General features: G+C 44.6%; 1 protein-coding gene across 3 annotated transcripts in view; it reads right to left on the bottom strand.

Moving 5' to 3' along the window:
• LOC126530652 (uncharacterized) overlaps positions 1 to 21,205 on the bottom strand; it is a 52,096-nt gene that overhangs the window by 12,395 nt on the left and 18,496 nt on the right. Inside the window, exons 3-6 of one of the 3 annotated variants that reach the window (XM_050177912.3) lie at positions 17,530 to 17,633; positions 12,717 to 12,919; positions 9,617 to 9,785; positions 960 to 1,235 (exon numbers count right to left, since the gene is read on the bottom strand). In XM_050177912.3, coding sequence (XP_050033869.1) covers positions 960 to 1,235; positions 9,617 to 9,785; positions 12,717 to 12,919; positions 17,530 to 17,633 — 752 coding nt within the window. Of the gene's footprint in view, positions 1 to 955; positions 1,236 to 9,616; positions 9,786 to 12,716; positions 12,920 to 17,529; positions 17,634 to 21,205 lie in introns of all 3 variants that reach the window. The other 2 variants (XM_072287985.1, XM_055070679.2) reach the window with 2 other exon arrangements.

A 21,205-nucleotide genomic window follows, 5' to 3' on the forward strand; every position in this document is an offset into this window, starting at 1 on the left:
GGAACGGCACACGGGCGTTTTTGCATTTTGCCCCCATCGAAATTCGGCCGCCACGACCTAGATTTGATCCCACGCGCTTAGGCATAGCAGCGCAGTGCCATAGCCACTACGCCGCCTCGCCGGTGACATTTGTATTTGTTAGCTGCAAAAATTGACGTAACCGGGCAGTCAGGCTTGCTTTAAGACGTTCTGTATTACCGGAATACGTCTCGTCCGTATGGCTTAATCTACACAAGGAATCGTTATGCTTCGAATGAATATCACATGTGTTGAAGTAGTTTTTTTTCCTCTTTAACGAAAACATAGAAAATGCAAAGAAAGCATCCCCATCAATTTCTTTTAGATTTGCAAGACAAGTACTATGTCCCAAACACCGGAAAGGTCCCAGAAGGGTACGTTTGATCTTAAAATGAAAATTCTATATGCATTTCGTGTGATGGTGACGATGATGATGATGGTGTTTACTGCCATGCCCGTTGAAACGGCGCGCGTACGTATGGTCATCTAGCCTGCTTTATTAAATAAGATTTGGCTATATTTATCATTATTCAGTCTTTTGCATATCTGATCTCGGCCTTAAGTTCAGTATTATAACCTTTATCAATAATGTGTACCATTACCTACACTTCCAATTACTCCGGTTTCATCAGCCACTTCCCTGCTTTTTTGCCCACCAATAATCTAATCATATCTTCCTTGTATTGATTGTTGACCATATATGTTCGTTCCCTCTTCTTTCTGTTCCAACAATTCTGGAATGTGTATCCTCACGAGTCTCGATGGATGAACATCTGCGAATTTCCATGCGATGTAGCGTCGTTTTTGAGCTTTTCTTGCAGCACCTACATGCCTCCTCCTTAGGCACACATTTGCTCCTCAAAATGCTTATGCGCTGGAACGCCGTCTGGCGATCGAGGGTAACTTCAAGCCAGACCCCTAAATAATCAGCGTGAACGCACCTTGATCTCAGTCATGCAGGCCGGATATCCGAGGTCCGTGCCCCTGGCGCCGCGCATGCCGGGCGAACAGATAAGGGCGCCACTTTCGGACATGCCGTACACGTTTACGAGGCACTCGAGGCTGCCGAACGCCTTGAAGGCAGAGTCGTATGTGGCCTGGGCCAGGTTGCCGCCACTGACGCACAGTCGACGAATGGTGGCCAGCTGCTGTCCGGTGCGAAGCATCTCGGTGCACAACACGTGCAGGAAAGACGTGAAGAAGAAGGCTGCGGTCACCTGCGCGGAAGAAGGCCACGAACTCTGTCATTAGGCCTGGTGCATCAGATTAACAGCAGGTGTTAACAGGGTGCCGCGCACATGGCTCATGCCAGAGCAAGAGAGTCCTTATTAAAGAAACATTACTTGGATGACGACCATTCGGAGGATGTCATCACCGGTGATTATCCGCACATTGCTGGCGGCAAGTATATCAGGCTATCTGAAAGTATTTCTTCTCTTTCGTTGTTGGGCTACCAATACCAATATAAAACTTAACAATAACGGCGATCCCACGCCCTGTGGAAATCGATGTAAGCGAAACTATCTATTCCATTTGCTTTGATTGACAATATTTGCGTAGATTTGGTCGGTGCACGTGTTATTTCTTGAGCGTTATGTATAATACGAGAATGGTGAGTTGACGTTAAACGTTAACTTCCGTGCACCACTGCCGTTTGTCTGCGTAGTACACAGAACACACCGAGAGACGTGCTTGCTCGAGGGGTTGTCGTGCGCCATTGCTCATAATCTCTGAGAGGTTTGAGCGTCATCATTGCCTGACGTGCAGATTGAATTGTATCAGCAGTGTTAAACTGTAATTGAATTATGCGGCTCTTCGTTCCAAAACCACGACCGAATTACGAGGCTCGCCACAGTGGCGGACCCCGGAGTAATTTTGACATGTTGGTGTTATTTAACGTGCACTTATATCCAAGTTCACTAGCGTTTCTGGATTTTGCTTCCATTGCAATGCGGCTGCCATGCCAGGCCTGGACCCCAGAACTCGAGCAACGACACAGCCACCAAGTTGCCGCGGCATTCCCAGAAGTGTTGATTAGACGTAAGACCGCTTGCGTAATGTCATCTGGACCCTATGGTGTTCTAATGCGGCTTTGCTTCTGCACACCCTGCGTCAGTTGTCTGCTTGGCTAATTTGCGTGGTGTTTATTTTTCAGAAATAGCAGAAGCATACCGCACCGCACCTTCATTTTTCCTGCAACGCCTGTTTCCTTGCGTTATCATGTCATCTTTTCCCTCTTACGGCATCTCCCCCTGTATGGAAACTGCAAGAGAAACAAGGCTGTTTTTCATTCTTTTCATGACTGCGTCGCTTCTGCCCATTTTCGGCCCCCTCTTTACAGTTCTATCTAGACCACCTTTGGATTTACTTTTCACGAAGGCTACGTATAATTACCCCTACCAAGAGGCTAAACTGGCAACACCCAGGGAGCTCCAAACGTCATTGGGCACACGCCACGCGGTGGAAAGGTTCAAACAAGTTTATCGCATCGACTTCCCTCTCTTCCACGCTCCTTCAATGTGTATACACGCGCCCTTAACAACTCCCAGACGCGGTGTGCAAGAACGCAGCAGCAGCAGTGCAGAAGTCGAAGGAAAAGGCAAAGAAAGCGTCGCTTTAAAAGTTCACTAAAGTAGATTACCTAGTTCGATCTCTTACAGGTGTACAAATCGTGCTTCACAAAAGAAATTACAAGGTTCAGTGTGTCAGGCTCACAAATCAAGCTGGTCGAACTATCCGAATGATGTCTGCCGGAATTCCTAACTTTATACGTGGATGTTTACTCCAAATGCCATCAAGCACGCTGTAAAAAACTTCACGCACACCCACCCACCCACCCACACACACACACACACACACACACACACACACACACACACACATATATATATATATATATATATGTATCAAAACTATTCGCGTCCAGCGCGTTAGTAGGCTGGGGCACCCGCCGAGGTTACGGCCAAGAGTTCTTGCCCCTCGGCGGCTTCCTTGGCCCACTGGACTGCTCAGAGTTGTTCTTCCAGGCTCGAGCTGAGCAGCGCGGCCTGCCATCGGGCACGGAGGCTGTCGATGGAGGCTTCGCTCGCATTGTCCTGTATCAGTTCCTGGCATTCCCATAGCATGTGTTCTAGCGTGGTTCTGATTAATTGTTTCCTTATGGAGTCCAACCATAAAGCACCGACTGGCTAACCACGAGAATGACTAAAGTAGCCGAAGAAAGCTATTCACTTGTGCCTCGAGCAGCCAGTCGTGCGTCAATCTTGCGTGCATTTGCGGGCTTCTTTCAGGCTCGGAAAAACTTTTCTGTAGCACGTATTGAGCAAGCTAAGGCTGTATCGGGAGTTTTTCATGTCGCTCTACAACTTTCTTATTGACGCTTTTCATCCAATTAACATATTTGAGAAGTTTATTAATTTAGATTACTTATCTAATTAGGTGAGATGAAGAAAAATAGTTTGAATATCTCCAATCGACGGCAAAAAACATTACCTTTTCTCGGTCCAGCTACGGGGCATTTGCATATTTGTTTCATCATCATCATCAGCCTGGATACGCCCACGGCAGGGCAAAGGCCTCTTCCATACTTCTCCAACTACCCCGGTCATGTGCTAATTGTGGCCATGTAGCCCCTGCAAACTTCTTAATCTCATCCGGTCACCTAAATTTCTGACGCCCCCTGCTACGCTTCCCTTCCCTTGGAATCCAGTCCGTAACCCGTAAGAACCATCGGTTATATTCCCTCCGCATTACATGTCCTGTCCATTCCCATTTCTTTTTCTTGATTTCAACTAAGATGTAATTCACTCGCGTTTGTTCCCTCACCTAATCTGCTCTTTTCTTATCTCTTAACTTTACTCCCATCATTCTTGTTTACATAGCTCGTTGCATTGTACTCAATTTAAGTAGAACCTTTTTCTTAAGCCTCCACGTTTCTGCCCCGTACGTGAGTACTGGTAAGACACAGCTGTTACACATCTTTCTTTTGAGGGATAATGTCAACTTGCTGTTGCCTCCCAAACGCACCCCAGACTATGCTTATTCTTCCGATTATTTCAGAATCATGATACGGACCTGCGGTCACTACCTGGCCTAAGTAGATGTGTTCTCTTACCACTTCCAGTGCCTCGATACCTATCGTAAACTGCTGTTCTCTTCCGACGCTGTTAAACATTACTTTAGTTTCCTGCAGATTAATTTTTATACCGATCCCTCTGCTTTGCTTCTCCAGGTCAGTGAGCATGCATTGCAATTGGTCCCCAGAGTTACTAAACAAGGCAATATCATCAGCGAATTGCAAGTTTCTAAGGTATTCGCTATTAACTCTTATCCCCAATTCATCCCAATCCATGTCTCTGAATACCTCCTGTAAACACGCCGGGAATAGCATTGGAGAGATGATGTCTCCCTGTCTGACTCCTTTCTTTATTGGGATTTTCTTGCTTTCTTTATGGAGGACTACGGTGGCTGTGAAGCCGCTGTAGATATCTTTCAGTATTTTTACATATGGCTCGTCTACACCCTGATTCCGTAATGCCTGCATGACTGCTGAGGTTTCGACTGAATCAAATGCTTTCTCGTAATCCATGAAAGCTATATATAAGGGTTGGTTATATTCCGCACATTTCTCTATCACCTGATTGATAATGCGAATATGGTTTATTGTTGAGAAGCACATTTGTTTAATCCTGGCTAAAGTTAGCGCGGACACTCTGTATACCCGCATATAGACTGCCCACACAGTTGCCGCTTCGCGGCAAGTGCACCTTCTGCAATCGTAATATTGTTATGCGCTATTCCCGCGCACTGAAGAACGCATCCTGCCGAGCATGGACGAATGCGCCAGAAAGACGGTGAAGACGACGATCAGACTAGCGCTCTTGTTATTGTTCTACCATCTAGCGTATATGATAGCGTATAGCGTATACCATCTCTCAGAGTATATATATTTTGTAAATACAATTTTCCATCCCTTTTGGTTACACTCATTACAGCGGATCCATTTACCGGGAAGCGCTTGCGACGAATGCTGCACGCGAAGGCTAGCTTTCTGGTTCTCTTTTGGGTTTCCCCTGTACCTCTGACACTACCGCTAGTGCGGATGCGCGGACGTGAGTGCCATCTCGTGGTACTTCAAGGTGGCTTCCTCTGCTTTCCTCCTCGCAATCTCTTCGCGTATCGCTGTCTTCCGCTCTTCTCCTCACCCTTTCGCCACACTGTCCCCCGCTTTCCGCCTCATGCTCTCACTGTAGTCTTCTTCTGCACTTTCTACATCACTATCTCTTCGCTATCGCCTTCGTTCAATCGCGCTCCGTGTTCGCTCGATCATGCCGAGGAGACATGCCGAATATCAACGCAGCAACAGGCGCCTAAGAGCTGGGCTATGTAAGCAAGATCATGAGCCATACCATGTGCCGGATATCGTCAATCGTAGTTAAGAAACGGCATCACGTAAAGTGTTCTTCGTGCTCAACTTTAGCAACGTCCACTTTTGGTCGCGAGGGAGGTTTTCATATAACGCAGGGCCAGAAATAAAGGACCGAGTTGTACCCTACGGTGCCAACAACGCACACGCGCGCCACTTAGACAACATCGCGCTGCACGCGCTTGCTCACAGACAAAAAAAAATTTTGACTTTCTTTAAAGATATATTTAGGACATTTTACCCTCAGATAGAATACTGCCAGCACTGCCAACATCACGCGTCAAATTTCTGTACACTCTATTTTCTATTGTGATGCATAGGAAATAAGGATCTTTATTGTATGTTTAGGACCCTTGTGAGCACTTAGCTTGCCTGTGCTGACCAACACCTGCAGAACTAATACTTATACACTCGAAAGCGTCCAGGCCCAGGCACTTAGGAAGTGTCTTGGATTTCCGCCATGCTCGTCAGAAGCTGAAATCATCGGGATTGCACACGACTTCCTAGCCAAGACTCATACAGTCATGGAAGCGCTCAGAGCACACGTAAACCACCTTGCTCGAGCCCCTGCCCATCATCTAACCTCACTGCCAAAGCATCGACCACGTGCCTCCTTCCGTCGGACAATCCCATCCTATCGTGCATACCTTCCCTCATGTTATACAGATTCAGCGAGAGTTCCGTTTCTTCCATGGTGCTTGGCTCAAGCAAACGTTTGACTAATGGTACCAGGAAGACGAAGAAAAGCACATACTTGTCACCAGCACTCAAGCAGCTTTCACTGGTCTTGCTGTACGAGACATACAGCGAGCGTCACCATTTATATAATGGCGCTTCAACCACGGTGAATGGGTCTAGAGGATCGGTGATCTTTCCTGCAAAAACCTCCATCGTGAAGATTCGACTACTTCACCAGGCTACATCGACTGCCGCGTAACTCGCTCCTATTCATTGTGCACTTCCAGTAATTTCTGATGAACTGCCCAAGAAATGGAGCGTACTCAATAACTGAAAGGCTGCTCTTCATTGTTTGGTTTCTGCCTTTTTCCGCGGACCCCACGAACAACTACTTATAGAAATCAGACTGCTGCTTCACCGCCTCGTCTAACAAGGACATGATACCACGTTACAGTGGATTCCTAGCCACTGTGGTATAATGGGCAATGAACATACCAATAAGGACATGACACCATGTACAGTGGATTCCAAGTCACTGGGGCATAATGGACAATGAACATACCAATACAGCAGCATGATCTGCATAAGGAGAGGGCTTGCAAGACTCGATATCATTCTCAAGAACAGATGGAGCATTGAAAATTCGCGCGCTTTCCAATGAAGCCGTAAGATCTTTATGGAACACACCATGCTTGAAGCCTACACGTCTGCACTGACTGGACCCGTCCCTTGGACTACGACCCCCATCTGGATTCTCTCGACTCGAGACAACCGTACATTGCCGACTGTTGCTTTCTGTCACTTTCACAAGATCGTTTTCCTTCCGAGTCGATGTGGACGAGAGCACGGTTTGCAGTCACTGCGGCGGCAAGGAGACTATAGAACATGTACTTTACCACTGTCCTCAATACAGCGCGCACCAGCTGTCACTAGCGGCTGTGTTGGCCCAACTTGACAACAGGCCACATTCAGAACAGACAATCTTGGAATGCCGACATGAACTGTCCTCACACCGAAACTCGGTCAAGGCTTTGTTGACCTCTTTACGTGGCAGTGGCATATTAGAAAGACTTCAATGATCCCGTCCTTCTTTTTCACGCCTTTCTTTGTACCCCCGTTCTTCTTTCTGTCTTTACTTTCCATTTCCCTTCCCCTAGTGCATGATAGCATACCGAAGGCTTTATCTCTGGCTAACTCCCCTGCCTTTCTCTCATTTGCATCTGTCTCTCTCTCTGTGAGTACTTTTTCATAAATGTTTCCCCGTTTCTAATCCGTGTTATGTCTGATCTGCAGTCTCTTATGGAGATATTTTATCATTTGATGCATTTAATTTAGGAGAAACCTAGAAAGAGCCAGAACCAGGCCGTGTGGACATGCCTCGATGTACTTCTAGTGAGTGAGTTCGGGAGAGCCCCGGCTGAGTAGAATTTTGGTGAGCTGGAGTCCAAGTGATCCATAAGCAAAAGATACATACTTTGCAAGTTCCGCTCATTTTGCACAGCTATGGACGTAACCGAGCCGTAAAAGTGCTTTCATTTCCGTTAGCAGTTGGTAGGGGGCCACCGTTTTACCAATGGTGATGCGTTCATAATTTGGGATATTGTATAGAGCTCATTGCGAAGCATGTGAAAAGTTTACAATGACGCTGATGTATTAGAGGCTTGATTGCGCAACATTTGGACAACGCACACAGAAGAAAAACACACACCACCAGAGCGCTACTTGCAACTATCGCTTTATTCCCTTGTCAACGGAATAAATACTAGAAGATACTCGGGGGGGAGGGGTAACGACAAAACCAAAAAGATTTTTACAAACATGGCCATCCACCAATGCGAAGCCAGCTTTGTGATGTGATCATTGTTGACATCGCAAGAAAGGAACCACGATACAACATTCCAAATTAGCGCGTGAGGAAATCTATACGACAACTATGATTGGCCGCAAAAAGGTCATGGAATTCCCTTCTGTAGGGAACTAGGGAAGAAGAATGTTTTAAAAGCGGATCTTTGGTGCAGATAGAGGGGGCACTGCGTGTTCTGACGTCCGTCTGCAGACGTGTGAGTTCTGACTAGAATCTGACGAATTGTTTCAGTACGTAAAAAAAATGTAAAATAAACCCCTTTCACTCTTACTCCCAGACGTACTCATCTATATGGCACAAACGATTCCTTGCCTAAACGCTACGCTGAGTCTCAAGAACACCAAGAAGTAGGCGGCTGTTTCGTGACCTGCATGACACACATGTCATGTTCTTCATGTCATGACCTTCAATTTACGTTCGTCATGCACTCTTGTCATACTATGCCAATTTTGGTACATACCAAGTTAACGAAACGACCATGAGAGCACGAAGGTGTAGGCGGCTTGATAGATAGATAGATAGATAGATAGATAGATAGATAGATAGATAGATAGATAGATAGATAGATAGATAGATAGATAGATAGATAACATACATGCATACATACACGCACATACACATGCATACATACATACATACATACATACATACATACATACATACATACATACATACATACATACATACATACATACATACATACTGAACGTGTACTTAAAGGAGTCGCAGGCACCTAATAAAGCCGGTGCGAATGCTCGGACAGGTTTTCTTTATGCAATTCAAGTTGATAAAGTTAGAACACAAGTACCTAACCGTGAACCTCTCTCTTTACAATGTATTCTCCTACATTGTACAAGAAATGTCTGAGCGCCACGGTACATCAAAAAAGGTGTGCGGGAGCGTTATTTGCTCTCCCTAATAGATTTCTGAGCGTTAATGGCATCAGGCTTGGTTTCGTGGCTTCATCAGGAATGAAAGAAGCACATACCTAGGGGCCCAAGCAGGTAGACTACTTCCGCCACTGGGTCGGCGTAAGATTACACACAGACAGACAGACAGACAGACAGACAGACAGACAGACAGACAGACAGACAGACAGACAGACAGACAGACAGACAGACAGACAGACAGACAGGCGGACGGACGGACGGACGGACGGACGGACGGACGGACAGACAGACAGACAGACAGACAGACAGACAGACAGACAGACAGACAGACAGACAGACAGACAGACAGACAGACAGACAGACAGACAGACAGACAGAGATAGATAGATAGATAGATAGATAGATAGATAGATAGATAGATAGATAGATAGATAGATAGATAGATAGATAGATAGATAGATAGATAGATAGATAGATAGATAGATAGATAGATAGATAGATAGATTCAAAGTGACAAATGTTCGCCAAGTGCCTCGCATTTAATAATTATCAAGTGCTCGGGGCGTACACTAACCGCTACGAGAAAAAAGCATGGCGAAATTAGAAGTCCCCAAAATTAGGTCCCGCGATTTATCAATGCTTCAAGAGATACATATTTTACTTTACAGCACATATTACAAGGGGAACATTACAACGATTTCGACTCGGCAGTCTTTCCAGAAACGGTCAACCGGCTGTCACCTTGTTTTTCTCGACTATCTCGGAAAACACTGGCAGAGTGAGTCGAGGTGGCGTCAGGACGCAGACTGCTCCGTCGAGCACTGTCGCCATTGCCCAGATGAAGCCGGATCCATGAGTGATGGGCGCCGGGAGTAAGAAGGTGTCACTGTCGTCGTACGAGACGCAAGGTCTGCAACATATCAATTTTTTTTTCAGACAGCATGCTCACGCTACGCTTTGTAGGTGTGGTAACATGTGTTGGGGGCGTGGTAAGTAGACAACTAATTGTAATTTTAGGGCATTAAGCGGCAGGACAGGTGAAATTTCGCTGTTGCATTGCATTATTTTGTTCATTTGACTATCTGGTAGCTCGCCTCCGCCGAACTGTTTACTTTGATAATTAATTGCATTCACAAGCCAGCTGACGTCTTTGTTAATAGATGAGGAAGCACGAATGCCTTCATAGGTTCCCAGTAGGATTCAGGCAACGCATCTGCACCTAAGTGTCTTGACTCACACTCACTAAATAACTCTCTTGCACAACCAACTACGCATTGCAGCTGCTGTGGCCATGGCCGTAGCACCAAACTCCGGTGATACGCTACAAGCGACCGTCTTACGAACTCGGCCACGGCGCCGTGGGTAGCTCATTCTTTACTCAGGGTGTTCAGTGTCGCTTAAAGTACCATCGCTATCTGAATATTTATTTCCCTCTACCCCTAACCACACCTACTTCTTTTTGTAACAAATTAAACCATTCAACTGACTATTTTACCTCTCGAAGGGCATCAGCGAGCTCTCCAGTACTCCTCTCCACCGTTTCTGGTTTTCCTCTAACGAGCTATAAGACACTGCGCGGCCGAGGGCCCGCTCTGTTGTTTTTCACAAAGCGGTTCTGAAAAGTACTTCTAATGAACAGAAGAACTTATTTCTAGTTATCACGCATAATAACGCTCAAAACAAAGTACACTTGGTCTCAGCTTTGGAAGGTGCACCAACAAACACAACTCTCCTCATTAGATCTTAAAATTTCGCCTGCCTCTGCAGTAGCATTCTGATTTCTGCGATTTACACTTCCCATGACCTATCGCTTATGTTAAAATTCGTCTGTGAAATATTTTAGAGCGAAGCTGTTAGTGTAACTAGAAGCGCTTAGAAATGTTTTATACACGTCTTCTGACGCTGTCCTGAAAAACAATATTACTCACGAAGCTGACGAAGGTTATATTCTGTCGAAATCTGGGATAAGTTTGGGGTGATTTGCAGACAAACTTTGAAGTGTCTGGGTTCACTAAAGGCACAATAAAGATAGTAAACAATCGTGTTCTGCCTCTTTAGAAAGAAAGTTTCCCAACTGTCCTGGGACAACCTAAACTGACAGCCCTTTCATACTTGAATAAAATTTTGGACATGTCATGCATGAGGTGTACAAGAATGTTTGATGTTGTAGCTTAAGGATGTCATTTGTGACAACTCATGCATAAGCGTTGCCGAGCTTTACATGAGTGTTTTCGGTACCCCGAACAAAATTTTACCAATGCTCTGAAAGAACTCTGTTTGAGATAAAGTTGAGATTTTCAAGGGGACTTCAGGTGATATTTTGAGGTTAATTTGGTTATGGCTACATTTCTGTATATTAATGAGTGATTCGTGGGCAATTTCAAAAGTTTCAGGTAATAGCAAACAATGTCAAAAATTTGTTAGCCCAGTGCTCCACCGTGTCATACGGCCGTTATCGGCAACATTTTCCGCAGCCCGAAAAGAAGTCTACGTGGTGCCGAGTTCTCATTATCTGGAAATAGAGGTATGAGTGTTAGCTGTGGTGAAACTTTACTTTTTGTGTGGCCTAAATTGGAGCTTTCGTAATAATTACACAACCGTTTCTTTTTACCATATTTCTCTTCGTTATACGACGTTCGAGTTGATTGCCCGGTCCATTCGTAGAAATAAACAATGTCTTCAGTATTTGTTAAAACAAGGGGCAGGACGTGAATGTTGCGCAGACTAAGTTCGAAATGTGAGCGGACAGATAAGGCATTTGCAATAAATTAGGCGTGCAAGCCCTCCGAAGCGTATATTTGTGATTTATAAACGGCACCTAATTTATGCCGTAGCCCTTGGCGAACTATATATGCATTTCACAAATATAGCAAGGTGAACATTAAAAATGCTCACGTGAATTGAAATATATGTAAATTTAGTGCCGCTTATGTAAACATTTCATATCCGTTATTCGCTATGTTTCCGACTGTACAGAGAGAAACGTACACGACACAAAACTTACATTTACTGAAAAAGGCTAGAGAGAGAGAGAGAGGACATTTCATTTGCAGTTGTCGAGTCACTGTAGCTTTTCAATTTTGATTAGAAAACTTCGAAAATAATTACTAAGCCCTCGTTTTCCCCCAATTTTCACATGCTATACGAAGTTTGGATTATATTTTCCGGGTATCATCGGAGAGGCAAGCGCGTCACACGATTATGTTTGGTTAACAAGAGAGGCTGGTTGTCGTGCATAATTAATGTAATTTCTAAGTGTGCGAGTTAATGAATGACATGCGCGAGTGCTTCCGAACGTTATAATTGTGTTTCGTGAACGATGCAGAAATTAGCCAGCTGCCTTTGGAAGAACTCTAAATTTCAACGAGATAAAATCTAACAAAATTTGGGAAAACATGATGAAAAATTTGCATGAGAAGTTGAATGTGGGGAGCTCATTAACAAACATCGTGAATCTTTTCTCACGGCAAGTGGTCTAGTGTATTAGATCCGGGTTACATTATGAAGTGTTAGTTTAATTGCATGTCTCTGCAGTTCTTAATGACACTGCTCGAAAGAAACAGATTTACTGGATATCGGCGCGTGTTTCTTAAACGTCGCACGAGTGTGCTATACTTTTTCAAAGGGCGTACGTGCCTGACCAAACATACGTTTATATGCAGCCTACATGAAGTTTTGTGTCAAGTCAAACAGACAACGCTCATGAATGTTCTTGAGTTGCATGCACAGTCTAATAGCAGTTTGGCTTATACCCTTTACAAAACTCTCAACAAGTGTCCCATTCATGTCGTAAAGCATACTGCCACCAAAAAAAAGGCAACAAGCGCCAACCAAAGCTCACTTGGAGATGCAGTGGTTGGCCACGAAGCAGTAGTGTGTAAACTCGACTCCCTTGGGGAGTCCTGTAGTGCCAGACGTGTAGATAATAGCGATCACGGAGTTTCGAGGGTCTCTGATGAGACATTCCCTTAAACGTGCTTCATCCATGTCTTTGAAGGGTGCCGCTGATACAAAACCGTCAGCTTCGCCCATCGTGAACAAGCCCTGCGCAAGATGCAGCATGCAGTGAGGGTTTTTTTACCTGTTCGATAAGGGACATTATCATCATCGTCATCATCATCATCATCATCCACCTATATTCATGTCCACTGCAGGATGAACGCCTCTCCAAGCGATTTCCAATTGTCCCGTGTTGCGCTAGCTGACCCCAACTTGTGCCTAGAAATTTCCTGATTTCCTCATCCCACCTAATTTTCCGCCATTCTCGACTGCACTTCCTTTTCCTTGGCATTCATTCTGTAACTCTGATGGTGCATCGTTTATCTAGCCTACGCATCACATGGCCTAGCCTACCGGGCACATCGCACGATTGAGTTCCATACTTCAGGAATTCGACATAACGATCATCCACAAAACCGGACGAAAGCACTCTGATGCCGACTGTCTATCGCGCACCCCCATTGACCTGCCGCAGCAAAACGACGAGGAAGATGGCGCCTTCCTATGAACAATAAGCGCGGAGGACTTCGCTGAACAGCAACGAGCAGACCCGGAGCTAAGAAGCCTACAAGTATTTGGAAGGCAAGACCGACGTCGTACCTATGGCATTTGGGCGAAGATTGCCTTCATTTTCCCTGAAAATTTAAGTCCTAGTAAAGAACTTTTCAGCAGTCCGCACCAACTAGCTTCTTCTTATTCGCTCAGCACTCCGTCCACAAGTACTGCACGCCTTACGTGACCACTGGGTACCTTGGATTCTCCCGGACGCTATCGGGGATACAGGAAAGACATTACTGGCAGCACCTGACCGCCAACGTGGTCGGGAATACTACAGCCGATTGAGCCTCTTTGCCGACCATTTCACCAGATCGCGATGGATTTGTTGGTACTATTTTCGGCGTCAACGTCTGGAAATAAGTGAATCGTCGTGGCTCCTGAGTACCTTACCTTAAACTAAAGCTCTGCCTATAGGTAGTACAGCCGAATCTGCTAAATGTTTCGCCGAGAACATCCTGCTGTGAATGGTGCACCAGAAGCCTTGATCACCTACAGAGGAACAGCCTCCACTGCAAAGCTCACCCAGGCCATTTTGCAATACAGCCAGACGAGCCACAGCACGGCTGCCTACCACCCGCAGACGAATTGCTCTTACAGAGCGGCTGAGCAGGACCCTCGCCGACGTGATTGCAATGTACATCGATGTCGAGCACAAGACGTGGGATGCCGTCCTGCCGTAAGTAACCTTCGCTTACAGCACGGCGGTGCAAGAAACAGCGGATATCGCGCCGTTCAAGCTGGTTTACGACAGAAAGCCGACGACGACTCTCGATGCCATTCTGCTGCACGTCACGGACGAAGAGAAACTAGACGTCGCCACCTATCTCCAGCGCGCTGAAAAATTCGGACAGCTCACCCGCCTGCGTATCAAGAACTAGCAGAGGACCAACAGCCGGCGTAACAAACTTCGGCGACGTTACGCCAAGTACCAGCCCGGCGACCGTGTCTGGATTTGGACCCCAATACGCCAACGAGAGCTTAGCGAGAAACATTTGCGACGCTATTTCGGACCCTCCAAGATCATCAAACGTATTGGCGCACTCGACTATGAGATTGTGCCAGACGGCATTTCGCAATCATAGCGACGCCGACCACCACCTGAAATAATCTATGTTGCGTGCCTTAAGCCCTTCTACTAGCGTTAACAAACAACGAAACTTCTTTTGTTTGTTTGTTATTTCTCTTCTCTGCATGTAGCTTTAGTTTCCTGCGCTCCTGTTTGCGGCATTGGGACAATACTTTTTAAGAAGTGGAAATTGACGCGTGTGCTAATTTATCCTGTTTTGGGGGCTGCGTTTCACCCGCTAACAATTCAAATTTACCTCGTTCAGCGCAAGTCGCGCCTGCATGATTAGAACTTACTGGAAAATTGTCGATGGTTCTATCTGTTGTCTGTTGTCACCGACGATTGTGTGGTGCGATTTCATGCATGTGCGACGCAAATTGTGTAGCCCTTTCTGAAATAGCACGCTCGCACCAGCGACAGCTCTAGAAATGCCGATGACTCGTGTGAAAGCCTACACGTTTGACCGGCAGATCAAATTTTTGACGATCGCCGAGTGTATTCGCTGCTATCGTAGTTGTAGTGTATCCCGTTTTTCTGGTCACAGGTTCTCCCAATAAAGAGTTACTTTCGCCATGGACAGTTTTGCTACGGTGTTCTTGACCGTCAATACCACGTAGCAATCGCCTTTAAAAATAAAATTTGCAGACAGGCTTAAGCTCAAAAACTAAAGAGAGCTAACTTATGTAGTATAATTGGGGTATATACACTTTACGCTTCAATTGGTGAGCTAGACGCTGCCTATGAATAATTTAACAAAGGAATACAGAAGTTCTATTAAAGATTATACCAGTTAAACTAGACGTGTACGGTCGCTGAAGTTCATATACCTACCTATAGGCACAACCTCGCCCTGCAAAGGTGCTTGTACTACAAGTGCGCGATGCATAGGGGCACGATTCCGGTTATTTTCGGATCCCTCTCGTATAGTCTTGTTCAAGCTATTCGTAGCCTATTAGAATACTGTGACATGGTTTTCGCGATGTGGCGATGATCTGCGTGAGTTGGCTAAGGTCTTCAAGAGAGTGCTTGCAATTGTTTCCTGTCTTCTAGAAAATGTAGACACTCAAAGTTCTAGGAAACGGTGTTGAGATGGCCTATAAAAAGAGCACCACTGGTATGTCGCAAATTATTAACGTATAGTTGTGTTTCATCGTGTATACAATAATTTCCTCTGTCCCACTGTTGTTCTTTCCGTGGCTACCTTGAGAATGACTGAACAGAAAAGAAGGCAACAGCAGCGGAAAAAAGTTAATTTGCATTCACATGTAGTGGCGTTATACTATTTGTATATGCTGGTGTTGTCGCTGTTTAGATTAGGATGAGGAATGTGCAAGCACACTTTCTGACAGGAGCCCTTTGACACAAGTGGAAGTCTGATCGCGAGAAGTGCATGAGCGTATGGTAAGGTCTATATGATTTGACGCTTGTCTAATGTAAAAATGTTCATGTGTGCACTGAAAATGCGAAATAATTCTTTATGGTGGTAGAACAAGAAACTGACAGATTCCATCAAGCAGCCCGGGCAGGGCTTCGACTTGATTGTTTTCGCACCAGCAAATCATAAATTTATTAGTTGCTTCAAACGCAACACGATGCTTGCTTCTAACACAACGCAATGGTGACATGGGATCACGGTATTTTCCAAATTTACGCGATATCTCATGTTGATATACTCGGCTACAATCCTGACACTGAAGCTTCTTTTGACTCATTCGATGTGGCCAGTCGCTGTAGTGCTTTGCTCCATCTGCAATATATTGTTGGTTTGTGTTTAATTTCTATCGGAGACTAAAACGGTGCACAATACCCAAATGTACATTGAACTCACGTGCAAGACATGTGATAGGAATATTGTTGCATATTGTCATTCGGAAACTTATTCTTACCGCAAACGCTTCTGCACAACATAAACTATGATATTGGCTGCGAAGCTGTTAGCAGAATTAGCGGAACAGTTTTCTTGCGACGGTAAAGGCTGGTGTGCGATGGCACAGTTGGTATCAAATGTAAATGCAGCACAACGTGCGCTGCACCAACGAAGTGACAGCAATGTTTTACTAAACGATCAAAATATACAGGTTATCTTGCGCATACATAAGGGAAAAAGACAACTTGCATGTCCTATCTTTCAGCCAGTAATATATAATCTCACGTCGTGTTATGCCAGTGAGCTAGCAGTTTCTACTGCTTCGCCAGCTCAAGCTCGTGGTGTTATCCAGAAAAGTCGCCTAAATAGGAGCCTCAAAGAGAGCCGTATGACCAGGACGACGCTGATCTATCAACCTAAACACGGCCATTGAACAGATCATTCTGAAAGATCTGAGAACTCGCTTTCACTGCTTTATTATCGGTAAGGTATCGGTTGCTCTAATGGGCATACATATACGCAGGCTTTTTTTATATTGTAGTGCTCGCTACCCATGGCTCTTTATAGAAGTATTTCTTGTTTTCAGCATATCTCAGAAGTTTAAAATTGTTCTTCAGAAACAAGTGACTGAGATCGACTGTTTCCACCTACACGCTGTTTTCACCTACGCTGTTGTTCAAATGACTGTGCACCGGTTTATCTCGTGGGTGCTCGGTTACCTCATTTTATTTTCTAGAATTTTCTGTTGCTTTTTTATTCTTGGTTTGATTTTCAACTTCTCGTGCTCCAACTACACGTAAGCGAAACAACTAGCCGTAAGCATTTTAATGCGATGAAGTTTTGTTTGACATTTTCATTACAGAAAATAAAACTATTTCAAGACCACATTTTGCGGCAGTTTCTTATTCCCGTAAATAAAGATCAATTTACTTACTCCGCACGATTGACATCAACTGAAGTTGTGGCTCCAGTATGCAGTTCCCTTATGTTTGATTCTTTTTGAGATGGTGCATTGCCGGACACAAGCGTGGTGGCATATAAAGCACTGCCAAGGAAGAGTTTTACACAAGGCAATAACCACTGCGCACGATAATTTGATGTGACCAGCTAAGGCAGCCAAGAAATCTTGAGAAACGAGAAACCAAAGTCCGCTCGTTGCTGCACCTTGAGATGTAGAGACGCTGTTGTCTTCTTCACTTTCCCTGTGAATTGGACATCGGACAAAACGTGCGTGCAGTTGCTGTCGTTGATCTGATAGTGCAGCTCTCCTGCGAGAAAAACCAACAATAAATAAATGACCCTTTGACTAAAACTCAGGATTGTCCATAGATAAAATATGCTTTAGCGAGAACAGCCCATAATAGTATTTTTATTATTATTGCGCAAGCATTACATGCCCCATTACGAGAGAATACTTCGGCATACTTCGGCGGCGGCGGCGGTGTGGCTGAGTGATGGTACAAAAAATGGCCGACAGCGCAAAGACGCTACGGCGGCTCCACGGTTCTTGTTCACTAAAGGCGTGCCTAGTACACGGGTCATTGCACACGTCACGTCTTAGCCATCTGGCTTACCAAAGGTGCTGCCTACGGCGTTCATCATTGAGCACGTGACGGCAAAGCCGATTGGCAGGAGGTGGCGCCACGTTATGGGTGTTTAAAAGGAGCGCGCTGCCTGCCAATGGAAAACATCAATCGAAACCTTTTCACTGAAGGGACTATAATGCTGTTGCATTCCCCTACGTAAGCAGTCTTAACGCTCTCTTTCGGTTTTTTTTTTTTTTTACGAAGAGGATGTGTGGCTGCTTGTTTGTCCGTAATAGTTGTGTGTATGTGATGACCTTTGCAGTACCTTCACTATACACCTACAAATTTCCTGCCCGAATATGACTTCGCTGTAGAATACTCGTTTCTAAGCCGTTTGTCATGTTCGGCTAGACTTGGGGACACAGGTGAGAGTTGCGGCAGCGTAGATTAGTCGGTGAAAGTTTCTCTTTGTCGTTAAAGTCGAGCAGTGATTCTGATTCCTCCCTGAACAATTATAATGACGGTGACCGAAATTACGCGTAAGACAGCCGTGAAAGAACTATCACATATTTTGCAGTTTTGTACATTGCTAACTGCTATGTGCCGGGCTGCCACATTTATGCCATTGTGCCTGTGTGTATCATCTGAGCCATCGGAATCTGGGATTTCTCAATTTAGGCTAAAATTTCATTGAATCTTACCCACGTGACTTGTGCGACTTCCACTGAGTCGACTGTGCCTACGTCTTGCACCTGCACATTTCTTCCGGCAGCTGTCAAATGTATAGTTCGTAATCACCGGATCGTGGGCAGACGTGTAATCTCTCTAACTGAGGCGAACGCAAGACCAACCAGTAAGGGACATCAGTAAGGGGCATCAGGGGCATCAGCGCACGACCGAAGGTGTGGAACTACAGAGTGTTTCGTGACAGTGCTTACCTGTCCGCTGTAATAGGTGGGGCCGATAGTGTCACACTGGAAACCAATTTACACCCTTATGGGCCTTAAGGGTGCTAGTTCGTCTACAACTTACACCTTAAGAGCCGTGAGGGGTGTAAGAGTGTGAGTTATAGACAGAAAGTGCCCTGAAAGGTCTGAGTCGCTTTACAGGACTGCAAGGTTTGCCAAGCAACTAAAACAGCTCAAGTTGCATCTTCAAAGCACCTCTTTATGCCCTTCACAGTGAAATATGCTTGTTCTTGTTTTTTCCTGTCCTCTGTTTTCAACCGGAGTGGTAGGACAGGCGATTATGCAATACTGATGAAAATTTGAATGTATATATAGCATACGGTGAAGTCTCAAAGGGGTGATTTTGTGAGCCTCCGTCTCATTTTAAAGTACGCACAGCAGCGTATCGCTACAATATGCAACACGTGTATTGTAGAAGACGATTTGGTGTGCATATGTCTACTTGCAACCACTTGCTTGCTTTAGAACCTAAGTTTAATGTCTTAAACGTCCCTCAAGTCGCTCTCCCAGCTCTGTCACGGGATTGAAAGACATCATTGGAAGTTAATTGCGAAACATGCCGTAATCATTTGTTGCTAAGTTTCTCAAACATTTTGTATGCAGTAAGGCTTGTATGGTTGCTAAGTCTACCACAACCATCATCATCAGCAGAAGCCTATTTTTTGTCCATACTGCAGAGAGGAAGCCTGTGTCAGCGACATGAAATACCCCTGTCTTCCGCCAGCTGATCTGATGTTATGCCTGTAAATTTTCACCATCAAATTTTCTGTCGTACTCCACTACGGTTTTTTTTTTATTTTGGTATACATTTTGTAACTCTAATGTACCGCCGGCTATCTGCCCTACGCATTAAGTGGCCTGCCCAGCTCCCCGTCTTTCTCTCTTTGTGTCAACTCGAATACCGGCTACCCCCGTTTGTTCTCTAATCCACACCGCCGTTTTCTTGCCCCGCAAAGTTACACCTAAGATTTTTGTTTGTAGCGCTCGTTGAGCGGTTCTTAACTTCACCTTAAGCTTATTTTTTTAATTTCAAAGCTTCTGTTCCATATCTTAATAATAGTAGATGGCAATGAGTGTACACCTTTCAAAGATAGGGCTAAGCTGCCGGTCATTTGTCTATTAAATTATTTGTTCTGTATTCGCTCAAACTCAAAAGCATTATAAAGGTGATTTCGTTAGAGAATATTGAACAGCAATTAAAAAATCTGTGAAGGTATAACATGAAATATTAATGAGAGCAAGGTGACTTGCACATCAAAAGGAAGAATAGAACAGGAAAGTTCCGACAGCCACAAAACAATAAAGATAACAAAGAGAAAAAAATTGGAAAGAACTCATATTAATAGCACAATATATGGACATGGTTATGTGGTTAATCAATTCCAATGTAAAAGCGCGAACATAAGTGGCCTGAACAAGCGATAACCCGTGATAAAAGCAATGTTAGAGGGCAAGTGTTTCCACTCTGATGATGTGTGCTGAATGAAAAAATGCAAGAAGGTATTTGTATTACAGGGCGCACACTCAAGTCTGTTATCGTGGTTAACTCCTAATAAATGCTACGTAACCGCAGAGATGAGTTCCGCGTGTAAGAAATGATAATAGTACACATTGGGAAGCATCCATAAATGAAAAATGTTTTACGTGCACGGTGATAATTGGGACAATGATAAACTGGCTTTTCTCAGTGTTATATTAGCTGTGCGACAACAGTTAGCTACGATAAAGCGAGTGATATAGCACTTGAAACAGTTAAAGCGATAGTTTGGTTGTCGTATTTAGCATCACAAATAGCAGCGGCATACTCAAACTTAGAGCCAACAAGGCTTATGAAAGCGGCAGTGTTATTGCCATAACAAATTCATTAAAATATTGATGCAGGTACACTAACATCCGATTGGCAATAATAACTATTATACTGATGTGTGTTTTTTCTTATTAGATCAAACACTGACGCCAAGGCATCGATAACCCGAAACATGCTCAGGAGTAGTGCTGTTAAGTTTGTAGACTGGAAGGTGCTCGTGTTCCCGAGATTCACAAATGAGTTTTGGCTTGTTAATATCTAATTCCTTATTGATTTTTCAAACAAAATTCTTGAATAATATAGGTTCAACTGTACTTTATGTTGGTCATGCTCGTTAGAAATCACACCATATATGACAGTCTGGCACATCATAGACGTAGTCGCTTTAGCACCATAAACCCTACATAACTAACACTGTCAAAAGCAATAGGATCAATATATGTTATTGGAAACACAACAAGGTAAACCATTAATTTAGAATTTAGATTTTGTTATGCGTGCCGTATATGTCCCAACTAATTTTTGTACTTCCGTAAATT

The sequence above is a fragment of the Dermacentor andersoni genome, chromosome 4 (genome assembly GCF_023375885.2).
Source record: "Dermacentor andersoni chromosome 4, qqDerAnde1_hic_scaffold, whole genome shotgun sequence".
Classification (NCBI taxonomy): domain Eukaryota; kingdom Metazoa; phylum Arthropoda; class Arachnida; order Ixodida; family Ixodidae; genus Dermacentor; species Dermacentor andersoni.